We start from the raw sequence: 26,064 nt of genomic DNA, 5'->3' as shown, positions 1-26,064 counted from the left end.
CTACTTTTAACACTCAGAATTCTAACTTTTTCTCCTCAGAATCCACCAAAAGGTCCTCTCTTACAATAGACTGAAGGAGTTTAATTTGTAAACTATCACAGATTGTTGCAATATGAGATGCTATAGTCTACAGAGCAAAAAAACAACTCTTCAAGAGTTTCCCAACCTTAATGCAAAAATCATATGAAAAGAGCATTAATGGATATCACAGATGGATAGCTTTACTCATTTGTCACTGCATAGTTGTGCACATCTCCTATTTAAACCCAAACCATGGCATTCTTTCTCCCATCTTACTCATCCCTCTCAATGCTGCCTTAGTTTTGTTTCCACCTCAGCCTAATGAGAGAGGTGGGTAGGACAGGAGTACTGTATGTAATTTTTGCACAGAACATAATTTAACTATGGGTTCTTGAATTGAACAATCGGGCTCTAATATAAAATAGGCATATATTATCTGGGTGCTAATCCATAGGATATTATTCTGTAAGGAACAAAGTATTGCTCAGTGGAGGCTGCCACTTACGGCAGATTTAGTGTATGGTTGTCTCAGAGCTGCAACTGTAATTCAGTATTTCTACTGCGTTCAGTATTACTTGTGATTAAATTGGAACCTAAAAGGACTGGCTAAAATCTCTATGCTATGGTACACATCTTAATATGTGACAATAATTGGAGCTGGGGGACTATGGGAGTGCAAAATGAAGCATTTGTATGTCTGCAAGATGGAAGCCTAATTGAAGAGTTTCACTCATTGTGTTGAAATTTCTGACCTAATGGATTATGTGTCAGATTGGTTGGAAGATCAGTGTTCACACAGAAAGCTCACAATATATTCCCTCCGTGTAGTGAAAACTTAGACCCTTTTAGGTGTATCAGTTCAATATTTTCTTTTATAGCAGAAAGACGGGCAGTGGCAGCAACACTAATGTAGCTTTCTAAATCTCTTGGTGCTAGTGCCTTAAAACCCCTTACCCAGACTCATAAATTAATGACACTTGGTGCTCTCTCTTGTGCAAGTGTGCTGATTTTCTAAGAACCAGTGTTTGCATGCATAAACACTAGCAGCAGTAACAGCAATGTGTGACTAAAAAGCAGCTGCTTTTAAAGCAAATTGAAGTGCTGCTATTCCTTCCTTCCTAAGGAGACTGATCTTGTCAAGGTTGAATCCCTTTCTGCTGCTAACAAAAGACATAGTTTACCCAATTTACAGTGAAATTCTCTTTTCATGAGAGCTAAACCTTTACCACTGCTCATCTGTCAGGGATTCTTGGGCCAAGTCAGTAATTTACAGATGTAGCAAGGGATACTTAGGTAATTTGTGCTGGCAGCTCTGTACAGTACTTTTTGGACAGATTCATCTTTGACCAGGTCCCAAGAGTGGGGAAAGTGGAAGTCTGTTTTCTTGTTATGATCCAGGAGCACATGTGACAGGAAGAAAGGAAGTAACTTTTGTATTGACTGCTTCCAACCTCTGTCAAAGTTTCTTTTGCTGCCAACATTTTGTCCTTGAAAGGGCTGTTCCCCTCCTGACCCTTAGGGTGAGCTCACTGTCAGATCCTGTAGCACACTCACCCTCCTTCCCTCTTGCTTTCATCTGCTATACCATATCAAAAAAACCACCAAGAGCACAACCTGGAATTCTGCAACAAAGCTGTCTAAATAATGACTCTACCTATTGATAATGATGTATTTATTTTCATATATCAGTATTGATTACCTAATTTCCTATCCCCCCCCCCCCCCCCATAAATTTTTGAACTTATTAGTAACTCTGCTATTTCAGACTCAAGTAGCCACTTCATATCTTCAGGGTATGGTGCATGATATCGTCTAAAACAGTCCTTTTCCTCTAAACTATCCTTGGTTTTTCTTTCCATTGGTCCATTGTAGATTAAAGGTTTTTATTCCTGTCTGCTTTGGCTGTGTCATATCATTTCCTGTTGCTGGGTTTCAGTGCTGATGAGGTAAAGAGCTTAAAAAATAAAGTTGCAGATTCTAGAAGTGTTGTGTATACTTAGTCATGTCAAAAAGACTGAGATGCATGCAAAAGATTTTCCTTTTGCAAGAACTTTTGCTGCCAGTGATGATAACATTACTAGATTTGGGGTTGCACTGACCCTGATTATAGAGTGAGATAGTAAATACTAGCTGTGATTTCAATTCACTAGGTGGATGGATAACAAGCTTTTGTGACTGAAAGCTGAAATTAGATAAATTCAGATTAAAAGTAAATTGCTAACAATGTTGGTAATTGACCAGAGAATACCCTTGGACTGCTGTATTCTGCCCACTGGAAGCCTGAGCTGCCTTCTCCATGAGCAAAGCCCAGCCATGCTCCTCCCTCCCCTCTGTGCTTTGCAGGTGGCCAGGGATGAGAGTACCCTAATTTAGTGTGGGCTAAAACCTACTCTGCTCTCCTCAAGCATAAATGCAATGTAGAGGGCACCTGCAAAGACATGAATGTGCTACTTAAAGTAACAGTGCTGTCAGGAGATTAAACCCCCACTGTTTAAGCAGGAACCACTACAAGTTTTGCAAATAACATCTGGGCCATGTAATCAATGCCTTCATTAATGACATTTTTAGCAAATATTTTTTTTTATAAAAGCTTTATATTTACTTCCTCTTTAATATTTACTTTTAAGCCATCTGCCTCACCAAGCCTGACAAAGCCCTCACTCCTCTATATTTACCTCCATCTGCCTGTTTCTGTTGGTAGATAAATGTTTTCTTCCATCTGTGTTCAAATGATAAGCATTGTTAGTGCTAAGCCTCCCACCTTTCTGTCCCATTGGGGTACTGGCTTTCCAATTACCCTCTCCTGCTGTTGTAAACTGATAAAGTTATCAAATTATAGTCTCATGTTGGATTGCCACAAGGGAGCTGGTTACCTACTCTAGAAAAATACTTTAATTATTGGTTTTTGAGGTCTAAGTAATTACCTTCATTTTGCACATCTAAGAAAAATATGTCTGTCTCCCTACTGTTGTTCTTGACATTAAAATGAGATGATTTACAGGTTTTGTTAGTAATTCATTAAAAAGGGCTGAGCTATTGTTGCCCATTACTGTCATCTTTGATTAGTTTAAATGTGGCTATGACCACGTTCTTCCTACATAATTTATCTCCTAGAAAAAAACCTGCATCTCTGAATGTCAAAGAAAATATTCAGAGGAAGATTCAGAGTTGCCAGAAGAAATTTTGGAAGCAACATAAAACTTTCTTTCTACCTCAAGTGGCAGAGCTATGGCAACCAGTTTTACCCATCCTTTAAAGCATTTTACAATGGCCGCCCTCAGAGCCAGGAAACCAGCTTTAACAAATGAAGGGACAAACCCCATAATAAAATAATTATCGTCGGACACAAAAAGTTCTTGTGAAATCTCTTTACTTCATCTTTGTCCTTCCAGCTGAAATGGAGCTGCCAAATAGGCTTGTAAACTCAATATCAGATTTCAGAGAAAATAAAGCACTGAGTTACTTTAAACTGGCAAACAAACAAATTTAAAAAATGTTTAAGATATGACTGAGTGAATATTTTCATTATGTAGTTAGACAAATAGTTTAAAGATTTAGAACTTTTTCACCTATTTTAGTCAGCATGAAATTCAGTCATTTCATGATCATTACAAGCCTCATCCAGCCAAAGTAACAATGGCTGACAGCACTTCAGTGGAGTCACAAGAAATCCATGCAGGCATTTGCTTTAAGATTAACACACCCTGGGGAAAGTTGAATACAAGTGGCTGCATTTCATTGGATGCAAGTATTGGATAACTGGTCAACATTGCCAAAACAATCTATCACTTAGTCCATAAATTAGAAGCATATTTTCTAGATGGAATGCCTATTTCTAGCTTTGAAAAAAATAAAGTTCTTGGACTTGATTTTTTGTTTTTAAATCTGTTTATTAAGAAAAAGCCTTTCTTTTTACATAGAAAAAATACAGAGGAAAGTAAGTGCAGTAGAATCCATTACCTTATATAACTGCTATACAATTGAATATTAATGACAAAAGTTTCAAAAAACCTAAATATTATAAAAAGCCACCTCTAAAATAAGACTCTGACAAAGCAAGAACAAGACACAAATTAAACATTAAACAGCTGTGAATCACAAGTCTGTACAAAGACACAGGCAATACAATACAAGAGGCCTTGTGCCAAAAGGATGTTCCTTTTACACTATTATGCATGTTATGTTCCTGTATACAGCATAATGAAGGAATCATATAAATTTGATTATTTAAAATATCTTGATATCTTATGTATCCTGTAATTTTTAAATTTAGTTTGCCAACTTTTCAGAGTCAGAAAACCTTTAAAATTTTGCTTAAAAAGAAACTCCAATGTGAATGTTTCAAATTCTTGAATCTCCTTGTTTTGTCATGTCTTCCAAAGGCAATTATTAGATTACTTTCCCAAGGATTTTGTGAAGAAAAATAAGACAATGTGGAATATTTAATTCAAAGCTGTGAACTGAACTGAGCACTCCCGCGCTGCCATCTGTGACAGCCTTTGCTGAAGCTTGCAGAAGTCTACAGAGCTCTGCTGCAGTACCTTCAAGGCACCTTCCTGTAAACCCAGGCAAATTCACCAACAGTCTAGCAACGGCATGGTGAGGAATACCATCAGGAAGTAAAACTGTCTCACAAATGGGTATTGTGCAGAATCAAAAATAGATGTGGAAAATAATGAGAACAGACACTTGAATGGCAAGAGAAGAGAAAGATTTATTTTTACTGACTTTCAACTGGTGTTAAGATTGCTTGAGAGACATCCAGTACATGTGTAAGACCACCACAGATATGACTACATATGCATATTCTGTCTATCTCACTACCACACCCTCTCTTCATAAAGGCACTAACTATAAATAGTACGAAAACAGACAGATAAAATGCCACCAAAAGAAAAAGGATTGCTTGTATGGACTTCTTGTTTATGTTTGTATACATTCATGCTTTAAATGTACAATTTTAAAATTAATTTAAAAGGTCACCTTTATTTTGGCAGTACGACTGATAAAATGAAACATGCAGAACACACAGCTTGACAGAACTCAGTGCATAATTTTGTCAGAATGAAGCAGTTCTTTACCACCCTTTGTGAGCTGGAAATACATTCATATTACAAGGCAAAAACACCCCCACCCAATCCAGACAACATCTGGCTTCTGTTTAATGCATCTGTTTTTCCACATCTCCTCCAAAATCTTTGGATAGTAAAATCTATGTCTGACCACAGGTTAAATTGTATGGTTATATTTTAACAGTCTTCATAGTGCAGCAAGGCTAGACAGAGCTGCCTGTATTCACTGTTCTATCTCCAGGCTGTCCATTTTTAGGTCGGGTGGTTTAAAGCTATTCACTTCTTCATAGGTAAGTTCTGTAGAGGGGGTGTAAGAAAGAGAGAAGAATTAGGTGATATTTTCTCCAAAAGAAAAATATTCCAGATAAAACAGTTCTACAGATACATGTGACCTGTAGTTTGTATTTCCAGCCTCTTTAGCATCCAGATCCAAAAATAGACTGAATTCCCTAGGAATCCTCCTCTTAACCTCAGATTACAAATTACACTCACAAATACTGTTATTGTACAACATGACTGTTCCCTTCAACTAATTACTAAAACACACAGGCCCTGAAATGAAAACATCAATTGCGCTGTCAGATGACCTGCCAAAATGTAATAAATGACAATATGTAATGGAAAATGGAATCGTTAAAAGTACCTAGATAGGTTTTAAAATGTACACTTTTAACTGTGGAGAACATTCTTTATCATCTCTCAGTCAGTTGCCTTCAATTATATATCATTTGCAATTCTGTGCTAATTCCTCAGGATCCTGGTTTTTTGGTTTTTTTATTGGGCTTTTTTTAATATTTTACTGTAGCTGACTTAATTTTACGGTACTCTGAAAAAATTTTTCTTTTTGTCTTAGAAGTATGTAACAGCTTTCATCAGGATATGCTGTATTCATCAATAGCTAGAAACATGGGTTACTTGCTATGTTATCCTGCTTTGGGAATAACCCTTTATTTTTTCATGCTAACAGTCATGTCCTGTTCTCTGCCTTGGACATTAATGGAATATGTTCTCAGTATTTTGTATTTTCTCAAATTAGATGCTGCTTTTTAAGGACCACATCCTGTTTGCATATGGCTAACTTCAGGTGATGGCATTACTTCAGGTTCTGTTTTCCAAACAGTGATGTTGAAATCGTATCAAACTCATGCCTATTAGCTTTTTTATTAAGTAACTCTGTCTGAGACAGCTGCTATGCCTGCAAGTGTACCTAGGACTCCTCTAAAGTATGTAAAAAATCTTGGGACTGAATCTTGCCTATGCTCTGGTTGTGCTGTGCTGGACCACTGTGTACAGTTTCAGCAAGGGATTTCTCTGAAGGAAATTCTGTATGCAGAACTCCAGGCATTGGAGGATTTGTTAGGTGACTTTGAGTGACTGACTTATGACTATTACATAGAATTACAGGCAGCCAGGGAGCAGCTACAGCTGACTGAACTTGGAGAAGCCAGTGTCCTCACAAATTGGACACCAGGAACTGTATTAGAAAATATTCTTACTGGCTGTATGGTTTATGTTCATGAAGCTCTTTACACACTTCTCACTGCACCTACTCAGCAGAGACGTGCAACTGGGGCAACATCTAAGGAGAGAATGTATAGCATTCAACTCTGAATAGCATACTCTTGGCCTCTAAAATTTTGAAATATTTTCTAACTGATTAAACATGTCAGTAAGAAATCTATGAGCTTGGGTTGTGAGCCTCAGCAGCGTGCAATGGAGGCCAAAAAAACTCTGAAGTGCATAATGTATAAGACAAAGTGTCTGAAATCTCATTTTACTTTGGTGCCCAGTCCCTTATGATCAGGCATCACTGATTTTTAACTTGAACAGAAAACGAACAGAAACATGCCAATGGCATCTTGAGAAATTGGGTCAACATTTCATCAACACTACAAACATTTTATGTTATCTTACTTAAATGTGGCACATGCTGTACTTGAAAATAAAAAGTTTATCCCCCAAGATAAAAATACAGCCAGAGGGAAGAAGGAAAAGCAGCAAACCTGCTGTGCGAGTTTGGAGATTTTTCTCTCACACATTTTTTTAAACCTGAATAAAGAAGGAATTGGACCTGTAGTGCCATCAAGGTCAATGATGTAAAAATAGATGCATGAAAAATGCAATGATAAATGATATGATACTGCCCTTCAAGAGATTTCACCTTCATGTCCTTACTTCAGTTTAGAAAGTGTTAAGCTGTTAAGATTGTTGCTGAAATAATTTCAATGGAGTTTCATAACAAACAGAAATCTGCTTCATGACTCAGAAATTGTTAAACTTTCCTGTTAAAGACTCAGGCAACTGAAAAAGCAGCAGAAAATAAAATCATCCTCTCCTAAGTACAGCAGCAAATGAAGGCAGCTCTCAACAAACAAGATGTATGGGTGCTGCTGTAGGCTGCCAGGTTTTGCAAAGGAGAGCATGTGTAAGGAGTAAGCAATGCCAGTCAATCCTCCTTGTTTGTACAGACAGAGTCAGCAGCTACAAAATCCTTTCCTTTCCAGGGCTCTAGGAGGTTGATTTATTGTAGAGAGAGCCATGGCCCCACTATTATCTTTCTTTAAGATACATTTGCTGTAGACAGTCTGCTTTCTCCCCTGTAATGCCCAGGATAAAACATGGCACAAGTGAATGGGCATGAGTAAGACATGAGAGTATTCTTCATCATAAACCTAACCGCTGTGATAATACATTTTTATCAAATCTTTCCCAAGTAAAAGTTACAGAAAATACAAATAGAAACAAAAGAACATTTATTTTATGGAAGACATATGTCATCTTAGGCCAAGGAAAGACCTTTACTTGATAAACAGAAACAATTAGTTTTCTACAACATTATTCTCAGTTTAAAATTCATAGTAAGGAATTTTTAGAAAAATATGTCCTCATTATACAGTGGTGAAATTGGACTGTACTTTTCAGTGTACTTGCAGTCTAATGTTGAGCCACCTTACTTCCGTGATACTGCAGTGCAATATGATTGTGTTGCAAGCATGGAAGGTTGTTGCAGTATTTATCAAAGAAAGGTTCTGGGGTGTCACTCCCAAGTAAAATCAATTATCATCTCAAACAAGACCAATAGCATGCTGTAGTTATTAATCCAAATTCTTTTGCTATCTAAAGAATTAACAAAATACAGATCTATGTGGATAATATTACTTTCTGGTTCTGGTCAGAACTAGACCAGAATCCCAGGTAGTGTCACTTCCCCCAGGACAGTTACTTCAGCTGGGGATCTGACCTAGAAAACTAAAAGCAAAACAGAATGTGTAATTACCTGGTAGCTAGCATCAGCTTTTCATTAAGCTTTCACTGCTACAGGGAATCTAGTCAGAAGGAGGGGAGTGGGCAAAATCCAGAGAGGAAATATAAGCTTTTCTGCCTGTCCACTCCCACAAGCACACATATGAACTTGTTTGCCTGAGGCTTAAAAGTTCAAATTCCTCTGGCTAGAAATGGAGGAAAACTGTTATTTAAGTAGGGCTTTCTTCTGCTACATGTCTTAAGCAGTGCACGCAGTTCTGATTACCTTTCCATTCATCTATGGTTCGCTCCTTGTTCTCTATGGACTCGTCATACAGCTCGGCCTCAGGTTCATCATCCGGATCGTGATACTGCACAAAGTAGGGATGCGCAAGCGCTTCCGACGCAGTGATCCTTTTATCGCTGTCCAAAATCAGCATCTTCTCAAGAAGATCTACGGCTAAGGCAAAACCAGAAATGCAGTTCAAAGACAGAAGAGACCATGAGGAAATAAAAGGCAACTGTTTACACACCAGCTACTCTCACACAACTAATATTACTGGCAAAATTTAGGCAACACAACAAGTAAGTATTGAAGATTTTGTACTGCGAGTAAAAAAGAGAGGAAGTTTCTGGTTTGCTTGTGGCATGCACAAAGGTTCAGTATAGTCAAATGGAGATCTGATTCACCTCTTCAGATATCCAAGGACTTAATTCTAAAATGATCCGTGTGTGCTTATAAAGTAATATCCTGTGTTGTGCTTCGTGTGTAAGTTTGCACTGATCAGGACCAAGCTAAGTAACTTGTGAATAATAAAGTGTGAGATTACACTTCTAATAAGCTGCACCAATGAAACAATCAGATGAAAACCCCAAAGCAACTTCCCAGGAACTAGCATAAACAAAATATGTTTAAAGTTGACATTTGACGTATACTAGAAATAAGAGAGTTGTATGGCTGAAATTAGTTTTTTTAATGGAGATTTTATCATAACTATTTCAAATACTATTTTTTTTACTGCTTTCATATAAACATTGGCATTAATTTGCCTTTATGCTATTAATACATAGCATGCTGTCATGTACTTCAGGAAAATAAATCCCATTTTTTAATATGAAAGTGTTCCAAACTACTTGTATTTGTAAGAATAAAATTTGAATTAATACACAAAATGAATTCAAACCATTTTAACTCACAATACTTTCCTATAATGTGCACTTGATGGAACTGACCTGGTACTGCAGTGAGATGACTCTGATGACTCAAGTATCCTCTTTTTATGTCACAAGAAAAAGTTCACAGAAACATTTCTTTTGCACAGGCAGAACCAAATGATTATACAGAAAAAGAATTATACAGGATCAGATCAAAGGTCTGCCTTAGCCCAGTATCCTGTGTCCAAAAATGGCTCATATATTCCTAGCAAATAATACTCCAAAGGGTCATTCAAACAGCTATACTTCCTGGTATATTCTTCAGCTTGCCAGCAATTTACAGCTCATGGCCTTCCTGAGCCAGAAATGATGTCTCTAATCTAGACCTCATGACATTTTTATTTATTTCTGCTATCTACAGCTGGCTTTTGCTTTTCATCCATGAACCATTTCCCTTTAGGAGGTTCCTGTAATCTCCGTCAGAAACAAAAAGACAGGCTTCATGATGGGAAAACAGTCTCAGGATGAAAGGTTAAGCACTGCTTTTTGCACTGGTCTGATGATGATGATGATGATGATGATTGTATTTATTATTATTGATCATACAGCAAAGAACACAAGGAATGCTTGAGTTCCTGTCTTAGTGAAAAATTTATCTGTGTCAGTCTGTCTTGGTTGTCTTACCTAAAGGATTTGCACCACGAAACACTGCTTTCAAATCCTGCTGAGGCATATGTGGAAGAGATTCGATGTATTTTCTTGCCTAGAAATAAGTTAATGTACTTATGATAAGGGTTAAATTTTGCTCAACAGTAACCACATCAACTCTAAAAAACCAGACATATTTTTTATGTTTCTTACATGGGAAATCTTCTTTACATAAAATCACAGTGTATGACCTTGTTTCAAACACTCACCCCTGTATACTGGACAATAAGCAAGAGAGTTTTAAGCAGGTACATTTTGGTTTAAGGCTTGAGTGTTAGCACTTTAGTTTTCACCTGTGCTTACTGGTTCATTGCAGTACATCCTCAGGGAACACATGCATGTAATGCTCAATTAGAAACTGCAGCCTAAATCATCTTTCAGCTACCCTCAGCAAAGTGGTATAATTCAATCTGCAGCCTTCCCTCCTCTCTCTTCTCTGGTGAGACATAGTTTCACTAACCAAAGAACAAATTCTGATACTCCATGTGAACAGATTTTCAGATGTTTCACAGAATTTAAGAGCTTGCCTTTTCACTGTGGCTGTGAAAGGTTAATCCAAACTCAGCTAGTAAAAGCCTGACTGGATATAGGATCCACAAATGTCAGCCTGACAGTACATGAGCTACAAAGTTTTAGGCTGAGGTAGATAGGCTGTCAAGAGAAGAGGTTGCATACTTGGATCAGACAGAACAGGGAATTCTGAAAAGGAATTGTCAAAAAAGGAGCAGGTGGCTATTCTCTAAATCCATAAAAAAACTCAGCTGGTCTTTGGACAAACCCTAACCCTTTTAAAACATGTTTGTGTTACAGAGATGTCTCTCAAGATTTAGCAGTCCCGTTAGAAGGACAGTATCTGCATAAGGCTAACTAAGCATCCTTGGCCCATGGAAAACAGCAACTAATCAACAACTAATCCTACCATGACTGAACTTCATTTCATGCAGTGAAAATTGCAACCTCCAACCTTGCCCAGAAATCCTTTGAAAACAAAACAGACCTATCAATAGCCTGTCCCCTCTGCTTATATACTCACCGCAGAAACATGACCAGGAGAATCCCAATGTTTAAATTATTCTGAAACACAATTACCATTTAAACTCATATTAACATGAAACACTCACAAACACCTCAGTAACTTGTGCTGAAGCATCCAAGGAGGTTGATCTTTTAGCTTCCACTTCTTTAATCCTCTACCTATACCTGAATATAGACTTGGCATTTCAGTAAATCTCTGACATTGCTGTTACCAGAATGTTAAAAAATTGTCCATGTCTGCAAGCTGCATTAAGAAATACCTAAACAATAAGGCCAAACTACATGGTAAAGAAGAACTAGAATGAAGAAACTCCCTTGCAGCTGGCAATTACCTCCAAGCATGGTATGCATCTCATTTGATATTGCTCCTGTAATCAGGCAGCAGCAGCCCAGAGGTGACCTAGCAGCACTCCTGTTCATTAACCTGGTTTTTGTGTTCTGCCTATGCTCTAAAGGTATAATTAGCCCAAATAAAATAGTTTCAGGATTCCTGTACCTCACTGAGCTGTGCTCTGAAGCACAAGAAATTAAAAGAACAAAGCATGTACTATTTCTAGTTAAGTATTTAAGGTGTTACTCTCATGATCAAAAAGCTCACTAGTTGTGGGAAAATAGCACGTTTGTATACACTACTGAGAATGTGTTACAGCAAAACCTGTAGGATCTTAACAGCACATGAAGGCTACAAAAGGACCTATGAGACTTTACATGGACCTATGCTTAGGACAGCACAGTCTGTGATTAGTTGGTCGATGAAGGCCCTGGCAAAAGGATGGATGCTTAGTTAGCCTCCTGCCCCAGCCATTCCTAGGTGCTGGGTACCCAAAAACTCTGGGTATACTTGGACCTTTCATTATACTTGGACCTTTCAGAAATACAGGGCTGTCTGACTCTCCTACTGCTCCTGCTTACTTAACCTGCTAGTGTATTCATTAGCAAGGTCAAAGGAAACCCATCAATATATACACAAGCTGAGAAATAGCCATTGGTATTAGTCTGAGGTGTATACAGAAGAGGTTTAAGAAAAGAGCTGCAGCTTAGGAGGTATCTGTGTGCTGGTGTTTATCTGAACTCTTACACTGTGCCCATCACCTGCCTTTATCAAACAATACTACATCTCATTCCTCAGGTGGCTATCCACAGTTACTGCTTACAACGAATCTTTAAAGTGTCACTTTAGCAGAGAAATTAGGGTAAATTGGTCATTTACTAGATTACTATTTAAAGAAGTCACATGGAAAGTTAAAAAGCCCACTCTTAACTACGAATATTATCAAGAAATTGGACCTCACGCAAGCACTTAGAAAGATGAATAAATATGATTTTCAAATTAGGGATCTAAATAGAGCACTCATGCAGAGCACACATTTTTTGATTTGGATACATCTCTGTTTAGAAACCTTACAACAATAGAAAGCATACAAATTACAGAGACCATTATATTATTGCTACAGATTTAATAGCGACAATATAACGCTCTGAGCTGAGCACCAGTTTTAATTTTTTAAATTATAAGAATAATTTAATTATAAGCACTTTAAAAGATCATTGGGACTAATTTCTTAACACTTTGCAAAAACTGAGGAGAACAAGTATCAAAATTTATCCAGGTGACAGTCAAGGAATCTGGATGCCTCCAAAATCGTATTTTTTGAATGGTGGCATTCTAGCAGCAAAAACCAGAGATAATTTGCTCATTTCCAAATCAGTGTCCGTGTACCACAGGCAGTGACATACAATGCCAGTTAGAGAAGGAATGACAGAAAGTCAGTTAACTGAACGAAGCTTTGAACTCACATGTTCTGATGATATCTTCTTCAGAAGTTCTGAACTGGGCGTGCCCACAACTTCCATTATTCTCTTCAGCTGATCGATATCTGCATAATTTCAGGGAAATGAACAGCACACAGTCCTTCTGGGTTTAGACAGTTAATGAGCTTCCATGCATGTAACTAAGATGCTTAAAACCATTCAGCAAGACAATTCCATCACAGCTCATTGTCACAATCCGCCAGGACTGTCTCTTACACTCATGGAAGGCTATCAATTCATACCTGCTTAAGCCTAGTTCTGGAGAACCAGTTTCTCCACTGTACTATATTAACTTGTCAGGTATGTCAGCTGCATGAAAAATATATTGCTTTTCTGTCCTAGTTCCCAATTTAATACATTCTTCAGCTTAATATTAATAGCATATTTATGTTTCAGTGATCTGAGGGATTTCTAAACATCAATTTAATATGATAGGCTATTTTAGGCTCATAGGCCTAAATTACTAATCTGAAGACTGGCAAGTGAAAAGTCATCATTTGATACCTTTAAAAATTTGTTTTATATATGTCTTAAGATTAAGACCTTTGAAAATGTTAATTTTTCATTGTCACCTGGGACCTGTAAAGTATATTAAATTTTTTATAGAGAATTAAGATTATTTTACAGCTCTATTTAAATTGATATAATCACAGAGTTGTAGACAATATTTTATAATTAAAAAAATCTTATTTTTATATATATATATATATATATATATATATATATTGATTTTTTCAAATATCACATATCATGTAATCAATCAGTCTGAGGACAAGTCATCTCCTTATGATGACATACCTGGAGAATGCCTGGTTACAATAGAGCCTAATGATGTTGAGCACAACAGAAAGGTCAGAAAGGTCAGTGGGGAGACTTGGTCTCAGCTCTCTCAAGATTATTTCAGGCAATTCTAATTTCATAATGCTTTGCACCCAGCAACAGCTAAGTATTAGCAAAAGTGTTAGTTTTTGGAGGGGTCTCAGAGTAACAAAGAAGTGTTAATATTCAGTACAGAAGAATGTGCTCTTGTTTCTCATAATAAAAGCTTCATGCAGTTGGCTCCTCATTCCTTATTATGTGTTTTTCTTCAGTTTTCTTTTATTATTTTACTGCTCTCCTCAGAAACATCCCTTTTTTGCTCCTGCCAGCACAGGAAATGCCAAAATCCCTGATGCTCCATCAGGAACCACAGCACAGTGCAGCAGAAAAGAAAGGGCTTTGTTGCTCCTGTGGCATTTCTGGAACTACTGGCTTCTTTTGATATAACAGGACACAAAAGAACTATTAATTGACTTATTATTTAAAAGTTAACTCATTTGCATTTTCCAGAACTTTCAGCCTAAAAGCATTTCTATTTTGTTAAATCATATTAGCTGATGAAAAAATGATGCCTTTACTCAGCTTCAGTTTCAGTGTATGTTATTTCAATAAGATCCACACATGGAAGAAATCTATCCTGTTGTAACTAGGTTATTATTTAAATACAGATACACAAAAGAATAAGTGTAACTTTTTGTTGTATAGGAACATCCGTTACTGGTTTTTATCTTACCAATGGGTGTCATATACACTGAACTGAAAGATTAGCAAATTGTTTATTCTTTTACAAGTTTGTTACCTCAAAACATTGTCCATAGAAACACTCAAGTCCTTAAGAAAAAAAAAAAAAAAGGAAGAATTAGAGAGTATTTTTTTAGCTCAATTTTAAATTTTATATTAAGGATACAATCATTTCCTGGAAATAGAGCCTTTCCCTTCAATAGCTCTGCCATGATACATCCAACCGACCATATGTCAACTGCCAAAAAACAGAGACAGAAATGTGCACAATGAATCAAAGAGATCTTTAAACACAGCTGCTTCTTGGTTTAAAACTATCACTACATCCAGCTGTAGCAAAATACAAGCCTTCACAGTTTACCTGTTTGATTGTAGTGCATCCAGTTTAACATAATTTCTGGAGCTCTGTACCATCTTGTTGCAACATATCCAGTCATTTCATCATCAGTTTGACGAGCTAAACCAAAGTCTAAAATCTACAGAATAAAAATAAAATAATAATTTTTTAAAATCCCTTTCACTTTTGGTATAGGTCCTGATTTTCCCATTACTCATTACTGAGTTTTCTGTAGTCCCTTGCTATCAGTGAAGTAAAACAGCAGCACTCTGCAGATGAGCTCGTCTGCTCTCCCTGCTGTAACTGTGCAGCCTCTGGTGCTGCATAAAGATATTTCCACTGTAATGAACCTGGTGCTTTGTTCTCCAAGGCAGACTTTATATTTTGCCTTGGGTTCAATTTTCCACTGACATTAATTTACTAAAAATAAACACAGTTGCTATAAAAAAATGAAATATTATTATCAGCTGGGAATGTTTGTGTAAAACGCTAACAGCAAGTGCCAGTGGCCATTTAAAGACCAAATAAGCTGATAACAAATGTGCAGAATTTCTGTTGTCTAATTTTCTTATGTCTAAGCATCAACTCAAATCACACATTATCCTGATGCCACTAGGTGAGAAACGTATATCCTGAGTAACAATGTAAATTTAAATCACACTCCATTTGTTTTCAGTAGAACTTGACCACCAAAACAAACGACCTCTGTTTATGTACACAGAGGCTTGATTGCAAAGTGTTTCCCTCCAGATGCTTTCCCTTGCTAAGTTTACACTGATGGGAAGTTATTTCAACTGAACTTTCCCAGCTCATTTCCTTTCTTTTCTGTTCTATTCTCTGGTTAGTCTATGTCCCACCTAGCTCTACAAGAGACTGCCTTGAAAGGGTACCATCTGAGCCTCAGTGCTCTTGTCAGTCACCTGAGCTAGCCAGCATCTCTTCACTTCAGAGAAATGTGAGTAAGATCATTGAATGTCTCCTGTGATGAGATCCAGGATTATTTATTAAGCTGATGGCTAATCCTTTTCACAGGGAATAAGAAAATTTCAAGTGTATAATTCAAAATTCCTCAGTTATAATCCAATTAAAAGATATAAAAAGCCTAAAGAAAAATATTAAGATATAAACAATTAGCATCTTTACTTCCAGTATAGTTGAAAAGCATAATTTATTTTTTAAGTAAGTGAAGAAAAATGTAGGAGGCAAACAAGCACAAATAATGGTGTGAAGCTCAAACACTAATGCCCTTATTTTTAAAAGGATTTTGGTAATATTTTTCCTTAACAGCTGATCCCTTCCACCAAATGTGCATACACACACACTTTCCTTCTTTTTGCTTCTATTTCCTTTTTGTTGGTACTTGGAAATATCCACTAGTTTGTCCTATTAAAAATAATTTGAGGAAGTAAAGCTATAAATATAAACAAAGCAGAGAGCAGTGTAACAAATGCTAGACAGGGAGCTGCACAGATTTCATAATAAGAGAAAAAAACAGAAAAAGTCTCCTTTACTTCCAGTACAAAAATATAGTACACATTTTAAAGTACATGATCAAACACAGATGACCTACAAAGTTTCACAGATGCTGAACATACATGCATGAAGACATTAAAGAGATGATCATGAAACTTGCTGAGCATCTGCAAGAGTCACTAAATCAAACAGGAACTACACTTTCTCACCACAGATCCGGATTAGTGCAAGAACCTAACTGCACTGCTCTTGCTCATTATTGTGGCTTTTTGCTGATCTTGTGGTATTTGGAGTCTTTTCTTAAATCCCTTGCAGCTGGGATAAAGTGATTACATCAGTCTTAGAAACAGGAATAAAGATGTTTCTGGCTGTCATGGAGAAATGTTTAACTTCTCATTCTTAAGCTTAAAGGCTTAGAAAGCTACAAGACATCTTTTCCTTCTCCAGAGTCTCATGCTTACTACGTAGTATCATATCACACAGACACACCAAGAGTTGTATTTATATGGAGATGTACATCAAAATAGCATTTGGGAAGCAAGGATTATAGGGTTCTTTTTGGTTGGTTGGGGTTTTTTGTTTGTTTGTCTTATTGCCTATAACTGGCAATACTGGTATATTTGTTGCCACATTATTTAATTTAGCTTGGATGTTCTATAGATACAAAAAATGAAAGTTGTTACAAGGCTTCATCTATACATGGCAGATGCACATACATATCACAGGTCAGATTCTCAAGATACACTCAGTTAAGTACTCATTCAGGGGCCAAACTATTACCTATGTACCATCGGTGGGGTACATAGGGATTTTGCAAAGATACTTGTATTCCTATTAAATTAACATTTGGGAAAAAACACATGTTCACAGAAATGGGCAAGTAGCAAACAGCTGAAAATAATGGAATGAACCATAAAAAGATAACTAATGTTTTCTTAGAAAACTTGAGAGTTATTACAACACTCTTTGTCACAACAGTATGATACCCACCCTCAATTCACAGTCTTCATTTACAGCTAGGTTACTGGGCTTCAGGTCCTGTAGCAGAACACAGAGTTAGTCAAGTACTACTTCAGTCTTTTAAAATATATTGTAACTATGTCTTAGCAGCACATTTGATGCAGAGGGACACACTTCACTCATTTTCATTACCTCAAAGACTGAACTCACCCGATGGATGATTCCAGCTGAGTGAATATACTGTGAAACAAAACAAAACAAAAAGGGTAAGATATGAAGTTCGAGGTGAAGGGAGGTCAAAGCCACTCGTCTTGTTTTTTTGCTTCTGAGACTGACTGTTTTATATACAGAAAATACTTACTCATACCATGTTTACAGATCAGAGGTATGTCAAACTTCAAAACGTTCCTCTTTTGTCTTATCCAGAATTGGATATTTCAAGAAAGGTAACCATGAAGACTAGATTCTACCATGAAAGGCAGCACTCACAGTGATTCTTCTGCATAAAGTCCCTTACCAATTTGGAATTTGTTCCAGCCTTCCCTGGATGTTGATCAGCTAGTGGCTAGCGAAATCACTGGCCTAGGGAGCAGCATGGTTGACTCCTACAGGATATAAGTCACCTTCCCATACTCTGAACACTGATGTGGGTGAAAGCAGCCACACCTACACTCTGGGACAGGTCAGTGACCAAAATACCCACCTAAGCCACAGCATTACTTCAGATCTAATTTCAAAGTGGTATTTCAGTGGCTATTTTGCAGGTCTACAGCATTACTTCAGATCTAATTTCAAAGTGGTATTTCAGTGGCTATTTTGCAGGTCTGCTATTTTACATAAAACATTAAAAAAAATAATTAGAACAGCTTACTCTGTCATTGCCTATTGTTCTCTAGTTAGGATCAACAGCAAGTTTATCTATGATCTTATCAAGCAGCATGAGCAGGGCCTTGAAAACCTTCTATTCTCTAGAGGTGAATTCACCTTTTTCAGGAGAAGGGATTATACACAAAAACTCTATAGCAACTGGGAAAACCCAAAGAGAACACAAGGGCAGTCTTCATGTTCCAGACCTAAGAACAGTTTATCAGAAGGCAGGGCCACTCTCAATGTTCCTCACAGCAGCTGCAAGCAGCTGAATGAAGGGGAAGCCAAAACACTGCTATCAACAGAAGGAACCGTGTCCCTGCTCTGCTGAGGCAACCACAGCAGCCCCTCCTGGTGCCACCAAGCAGTCATACACAGCATCAAATGTTCTTTTGCTAATGAGACATGAGAATTTCATGAGAATTTCAATTCCAGAAGAGAGAAGCCACCAGCAACCTCTCCCCTTTGAAACAGAGACAGAAATACAGCTGAGTGCATTTCTGAAATTAATACTCACTTAGAGCACAATTCTTACTTTTATTTATCTTTGACACAACGTAGACTTATATTCAAAACCACAAGCAGGATAATTAATGCCAGAATCCATCTTCCTAACTAAGCTATTAACTAATGTAAATGAGACAAAGCAATTAAGGGCTCAGTTGTGCAATTTTTAGTCATTAAAATCTGTACTTAGAATGATGGAATCTGCATGCATGAATAAGAATTACTGTCTCAGGCACAAGGTGACTTGCTGAAAATCATGTAATAAATATATTTCAGAGCCAGTATTTACCATGGCTTGCTTTCAAACACATATCATTTTCCATGTCTAAAATATCAATTACTGTTAAGTTAGCTAGTAAAGCTGCTGACCTCTGTCTTCTGTTTGCTTTTATCTTGGGAAAATCCATACTGGTCTGAGAAAAAGCTTAGCACCTAGTAACAGGAAGCATTACCTACATCTTCTGTTTATAGACATTTACATATTAAATATCAGCAAAATGATACATATTTTGATTCTTTTGGAAAAAAATTTTTCTGTAGATTCATTGCCATTTGCCCGTGTTATTAAAGTGTATAAATTTTAACTGATATGATTAAAGGAAATAATGACTTTACAGGCAGACTAAATCCTACATGATTGTGTGCAGCATCAAACATTGCTGGGATAAATTTCTATTCCCCAATATTTCCCAAAGAACACAACTAATTTGGTTAACTCTTCACCCACGTGACACTCTCTACAAAAATCAGGACTGTGGTTTTTCAAAGTGCCTCATGTCTTTCAAAGCACAAATGTGAGTTACTTTCCATATTGTTCTTTATCCATTTCATATTCTTCAGAATTTTTGAGACATTATATAGCATGTTATTGTCCTGTAATAGGAACTGAAATAGACACTGATCCAAAGTTAACTTTCAAGGGGAGTATTCACGTGTATTGTGCATGTAAACATTGGTAGGCTTGGGAGTTTATTTCTGGTTAGAAAAATTATCTGATAATTGATAAATTATTGCTATTTGTGCACTTTTAAGACATTAAAAAACCCAAAAACATTTAAGTATGCTCATTGCAAGCATCCAGTGCTTACAACATTTAGATTACTGACTCATTACTACAACATTTAGATTCCTGGAATCAGACAGTACCTTAAGACCTCGAAGTAACTGATAGATGAGAAACTGTATATGGTCATCTGTTAACTTTTGGCACTTCACAATGTTATTCAGGTCAGCACCCATTAAATTTGTCACAAGATATCTGTGAAAATACAGAAGTGGAAAAAATCACAGAAAATTCTTCTAGAAGAGTATCTACACAGGCCACGGAAGTTCCTTTTCCACTGTCTAGTAACATATTTTATATCCTTTAAATCAGCTGTGAGTTCTAATAGTGCAATCACTACCATGAGACTTATTATAATTAAAAAGAAAAATCCTTGCTGTATATTAGAGGCTTTTATCTCTGTTTTCTCCATGACACACTACAGCAGTGATACATGCAACATATTTTTTAATGAAGAGGAAGCCTCACCCAACATCAATGTGGCAGCCTGAGCCACCAAAACTACAGGACCTGCAAGGCCCTGGAATATCTAATGATGGAGGGAAATATTAGAGTAGCAGAAATAAGAGTGTTTTGTGTAACTTCCCTCTCTGTTCCCACTGGAAGTTTTATTTTCTGACACATTTTGCAGAAACATTGATTCTTTTCCAAGTACAGTGTTTGAACAAAAGCATGCATCTGTCATACCCAATTCCCATTTGTGTAATTTTGCCCCAGAGTCAGAGGGGTTTGGTCACTAATTTCCATGGAGACCAGAACATGTTAATTACTATTTCTTCTGCTAAATTGTTTACTTAAGTACTTATACAAATATGTAAACCAAAAGGATATCAGCATAAATCATATGTTTGAGTCACACCAAAATATACCTGGTTTTAGGTTAGCCAGGCATCTAGCCTAAATTTACCTTGTCTCAGTTAACTAACAGAACACTTTCCTGCATTCCTGAACTCTGCCATCTATGTATGAATAAATAATCCACAGTTTACAAACACACAGTTGAAGTGAAAAGGTTTTAAGTCTATTGGCATTTATGCAGCATTAAATCATTTACCATAACCTTCTAATCTAATTTAAATAATTTAAATTTTCATTTAGAAAAGTACAAAAATGAGGTCTATCTCCCTGCCTCCTCTTTTGTGGAAATGTTGTAAAAAGATTTTTACAAAGCTGACTGTGGCTGAAAGTCTTTTAGAAATGTATGTTCTTCCTTTTTAAAAGCAGAATGGTATTCACTTACTTAGTAATGAATGATCACTTACTTAGTCAGGATGATTAAAGAAATTTTACTTACACTTCGTTAAAGTTTTCTATTGATGTTGCAGGTGTAAAAACATCAAGCAGTCCTATAACCTGTAAGGTGAAAGAAGGGGAAAGAAGTGACATTTTATTTTTACAAACCTGTAAAGCAACATGTGATTTGCATTGACAGTGCTCAACATTTTCAGGATGAAACTTACAAAAATAGGACATATGGTCATACTGAAAACTGACATAGTAGGTGATCTATAAAAGTATCACCACAACCATCCTAATTACAATCTTAATTACAAAGAGTAAAAAAAAAAAAATAAAGGCAGAAGAAGTAATGTCTCGTTACAGAAAAGCGGACACATGCCTTACACAATTGTTATACTTTAGATAATGCACACCTTCATGAGTTTTCTTGGTCTGTTTTTGTCAACTTTTTTATTCTTTCTCCAGGATATTTTTCAATCAACCATATTTTTTTATTCAGGCTTCAAGTCATCAAGCTACCTTTAAGTAAGTGGATGCTCCACTGAAATCAACTGTTTACCACATAAACTTAGACAAGTACTTAGTTATGTGAGATCTGAAGGTCTGCTGTCTTTCATTTAGCTATTACACTGTTGTCAATTGCAACAAGACTAATCTGTCCCTAATTTCTCAACAGAATCCACATTCAGCAAAAGCAGGTTTGAGATATGGGGTCTTTTTTTTCCCTGGGCTGATGTTTCAAGATGTTTCAACAGTAATGAATAGAATACTTTTATTACTTTATTAGAGAAGAGTACAATGACTTGTTTTGAGTTCCTTTAACCTCACCTTCAAGATTTAATTAGATATTTTTAAAATAAAAATGCAGCGTGTTGCTGAAAGCTTCTAAAGTTCGGTGACTTCACAACACCTAAGGTGTCTAGGTCCAGGTATCTTGAGTAGCTAGACAGTTGCACACACCTTTTTGTAAAAGACTGTACCTAACTGAAATTAAGCTTATATTGTAAACTTTTGTAAGGTCAATCCAAAGGGAAGAACTCACTCTCCACTTACATTCTCATGCTTCATGTGCTTAAGCAGCCGAAGCTCCCGGTAGGTCCTCCGGGCATGGATAAGTGATTGAAAAGGTCTTGAAAGCTTTTTCACTGCCACCTTCTGTCTTGTTTTGGTATCATAAGCTGAGCTGAAAGAGGGAAAGAAAAAGTCCACAATGATGCCATGTTCTACAGCAAAGCTCTCCACCAGTTCACTGAAGGAACTTGCAGTTTCCTGAGGGCCCTTACCCCTTTCTTTACCCTCTTTCACCTTCTGCTCAGGGACTGCAACCAGGGCGCTAGTCAGCAGTAACTCCCGAGTATTTGAACACAGGTCCCTTGTTTTCCATCTAGCAAATTACTAATGCTTATGGTACTGTTCAGGACTCATCCCCAGGCAGCCCTTTCCCCAAATGGCAGGAAAAGTAACCAGACAATTAGCTCCATTCGTGCAGCTCCAGCCTCCAGCTCCAAGGCAGGGCTCGTAGGGAATATGGGGATTCAAATTGAAGCCTGTTCTTACTGGGCAAATTGGAACTTTTACTAATTAGAGGAACACTGCCTTTGTATCTATGACTATTAATTATTATGTAACCATTAGCTTGATAGATGGCAATGTCCCCAGGCTGGTATCAAGTTAGGATGCTGACATAACCATGCCCATGCCTTTCCCAACAAGTGAAAAATGGGCACATTTTATACTGCAGCTCACATATCCATAGCATGTGCTTAATGTCCCACAGAAGGAGGTGCCCTGCTGAAGAGGACACTAAATATATAGTCAATATTTGCAAGCAAGGGAGACTCTTTTTTTTTGGGCATTAGAAAGGCATGACAAGCACAAGCCACAAATAAATGATGTCTGATATGTAGCACAGGGCTAAAAATGATCCCTGTATATATTACCTCATGACACTACATAGTACTATTATAAAAATACTGTTTGTAATCTCCTCTTAAGAAGAAAAAAATTTCTTTCAGTTGTTACTCTTACTTATTAAGTAATTGTGTTCAATTAAAATACCTAGAAATTCTCAGTTTAAAGAGTGGATAACACTATGTGTACTTGTTAGAGAGCGCTAACAAATCAAGAATCTTCCCACATTTATCTTATTACAGAATTTTTTTGGAATTACACAAAAATTAAACAACATGAAAAACGGGTGGAGTAGAATGTCAACAGTCAGCAGACACATAAAATGCTATTAACTTATTCTGCACAGTGTTTTAAACATTCCCACTAATCGTTGTAGAACATACTTGCTAGAGACAAAAAACACTGATGGTGCCTGGAGTAGCTTCCAAACTAATATACAGAGCCTACAATCAGCTGTAAACAGGTGGACTCTGACACATATTTGGTGCTACGCTAAAGTCACAAAGAGCCAAGTGAAGAGCAAAGCCTCTCTCTGCAGGATAATCTGGTGTTTCTAATCAGAAGAAACAAAGGATACAATCAACATGCAGGAAGAACAGTGGCATCCAAAAGGTGATTGCCCTAGAATTAACCCAACCTCCACAAGGCAAATCCAGAATTTCATAAAGACAGAATAGAATCAAGTAGATTTAATTAACAAGTTTCCTGCAGGCTCTATGGAAGGAGGGAGTCACTCATGAGATAAATGACACAGATAAGCAGATTACTTAGCTAGTTCTTTGCAATCATCACAGAAACTGATCTTCTGCCAAGTTTTAAAGGTGTAGAGTGCTGTGGTTTTGCTGAGCACCTCAGAAAGAGCATTTCCTGAGCAGAAGAAAGAATGCATAGGAAGAAGGAGAAGACTGATATCACTCTGTTAAGTGGGTGGAAGGGATACAACAGAGAAACTCATTCCAGCAGTGGGGCAGGGACTGAGTTATTCAGGATATGTGAATTGAATACATGGAGCAACTCAAGGAACAAACAGTGTGAGAAGAACAGACAACAGAAATATCTTCAATTCCACATGACCAGCCACAGGAAAACATGAAGGTTGCACAAATAAATCTAAAGAAATAAAAAGGAAGCCAATGCTTATCTTCTAATATAACAAAGGTTAGATGTAATTGCCCTGTCTTTAGCCACGGGCAACAAAGCCACTGGAGAACACTGCCAAGTCTCACAAATGCACACTGACTACAGTCTTTCCAGTTTTTGGGGGAAAGTAAATGTTTATCGAGGTAAATAAACGATATTGCTCAAAACAGCAGTCTGCTTAACATCTCAGCTTTTCTGGTAATTCACAAGCCTTCCCGCTCATGCTTGCACCAGTCTGTGAAATACTGTACACATTATACAGGAAGGCTAGGAAGAATTAGATTTTAAGCCCGTTATCATGATAAACATCACTCTCTTCCCAATTCTAAGTTCAAATGTGAGTTTCAGTAGTTTAAAAACCACTGATCTCTATGATGAATTGCTTTTTTTTTTTATCTTCTATATGACTCAAGGCTGCAAAGCTTTCAGATGATACAAAGCACAATCTTTTTAGCTTCAGTAATTCTTATGACAGCAGCTTTTTAGACCAAAGATGGTATCACATAAGGAGAGAGAAGGAAAAGGGAAAAGTGAAAAGGGAACAGTGAAAGTTGAGTCCTGACACCTCCAACAGGAAATCACGAATCGAAGCTGCACAGGCCAGGGACTGACTTGGTTTAAATGAGTACTTCCACACTCAGCTAACCAAAGTTATAATCAGAGCTAATGCCTTCAGATTCCTTCCTTGCCTGGCTTGTCATCATCACAATTCAAGTTATTAACAGTAAAGCATTCAAAAATATGTTTCATGTTGTTTGAACTGTCTTGTTTATCAGATTTAAGGAGGACTTGCATATGTGATCTCTGCTACTGCCTCTGTAATCACATTTTTAGACTAGATCTCTCTGTCTTGCTATTATATCATCATAGCTACAATCTAGTTTGTCCCCTGAATCCTTCATCAGCCACTGAGTAAACTGTTAGGTGGATAGAAGGAAGGATGAGTTGCTTTCCTTTCTTTGTGATTTCCCCATGAACACTCAGCTTTCAGAGAAGTCTCTGGAGAGGACATCTGTGGTTCCAGTCAAAGCAAAAATACAGGCACACCTGTGCTTGGCACCTGTACATCCTTCCTTGGGGGCCTGTAACCAGCATGATTAAAATGAATAAAAATTCTTTTTAAAAAAACCCCAAACCCATGCTGATAACTATTTTGATTTAACAGGGAAGAAACAGAGGCCTATTTTCATGGTTTAACCACAGCTGGCAACTAAATGCCACACTGCTGCCTGCTCACTCCTGTCCACCTCCATTTCAGAAAGAAAAAGTAAACTTTATATGTTGGCATAAGAACAATTTAGCAATTGAAACAAAATATAATAAACTTTAATCATGATGCCAAATAACTGCTCTAGACAGACTTTCTATCGTAATTTAGAAAGAAATAGAATTACCACTATTTTTTTAGCTAACAAGAAACAACTTTGTAACAATCGTAGCAATAGCTTTTTCAGATACAATCACTTTTGACCCAGAACCCAACAGAGTAATGACACATTTTTTGCTGTCTCTCCTTTTCAAGATCAAGGATAAAAAGCCATTACTCTGCTGGGATGGCATCATTTTCACACAGATTAGAGACTTTGGTTTAGTGTGATTTTCAATCATTGCTTAAATTAGACTCACCTTTTTAGTGTTGTCAACTCCTATATTTAATAATTCTATTGAAGTTCCACTAGATGTAATATCAATTTTTAGTTATATGCACATTTTCCCAGTTCTTAAGATTTCAGAGAAAAATTTGAACTACTGCAGTCCAAAAACTCAAGAGGCAGAAAGCATGGGATTTTAACCTCAAGATAACCTTCAAGCCTCAAGATAACATTACAACTTTTGATGAGATATGGATTTTAGTAGCTGATGTTTATAACTATGGTGTACATACAATAATTTCCCTAGGATCCACAGAGTTTACCCTGTGTGGCTGCAGAGCAGTAGAACTGGACAGACAGGCCATTCAT

General features: G+C 37.0%; 1 protein-coding gene across 1 annotated transcript in view; it reads right to left on the bottom strand.

Annotated features, from left to right (window-relative positions):
- Positions 1-4,715: 4,715 nt before the first annotated feature.
- The window catches only part of MAPK11 (mitogen-activated protein kinase 11), a 30,791-nt gene continuing 9,442 nt past the window's right edge, over positions 4,716-26,064 (bottom strand). Inside the window, exons 2-12 of the mRNA XM_059847236.1 lie at positions 22,106-22,235; positions 21,108-21,166; positions 19,897-20,008; positions 17,587-17,616; positions 17,407-17,454; positions 14,968-15,082; positions 14,773-14,844; positions 13,032-13,111; positions 10,176-10,254; positions 8,623-8,796; positions 4,716-5,390 (exon numbers count right to left, since the gene is read on the bottom strand). Of these exons, the coding sequence (XP_059703219.1) occupies positions 5,317-5,390; positions 8,623-8,796; positions 10,176-10,254; positions 13,032-13,111; positions 14,773-14,844; positions 14,968-15,082; positions 17,407-17,454; positions 17,587-17,616; positions 19,897-20,008; positions 21,108-21,166; positions 22,106-22,235 (973 nt within the window). The 3' untranslated portion in view covers positions 4,716-5,316. The remainder of the gene's footprint in view (positions 5,391-8,622; positions 8,797-10,175; positions 10,255-13,031; positions 13,112-14,772; positions 14,845-14,967; positions 15,083-17,406; positions 17,455-17,586; positions 17,617-19,896; positions 20,009-21,107; positions 21,167-22,105; positions 22,236-26,064) is intronic.

The sequence above is a fragment of the Haemorhous mexicanus genome, chromosome 5 (genome assembly GCF_027477595.1).
Source record: "Haemorhous mexicanus isolate bHaeMex1 chromosome 5, bHaeMex1.pri, whole genome shotgun sequence".
Classification (NCBI taxonomy): domain Eukaryota; kingdom Metazoa; phylum Chordata; class Aves; order Passeriformes; family Fringillidae; genus Haemorhous; species Haemorhous mexicanus.
The sequence above is the reverse complement of the archived record's forward strand: the minus strand, read 5'-3'. Positions and strand labels throughout refer to the sequence as shown.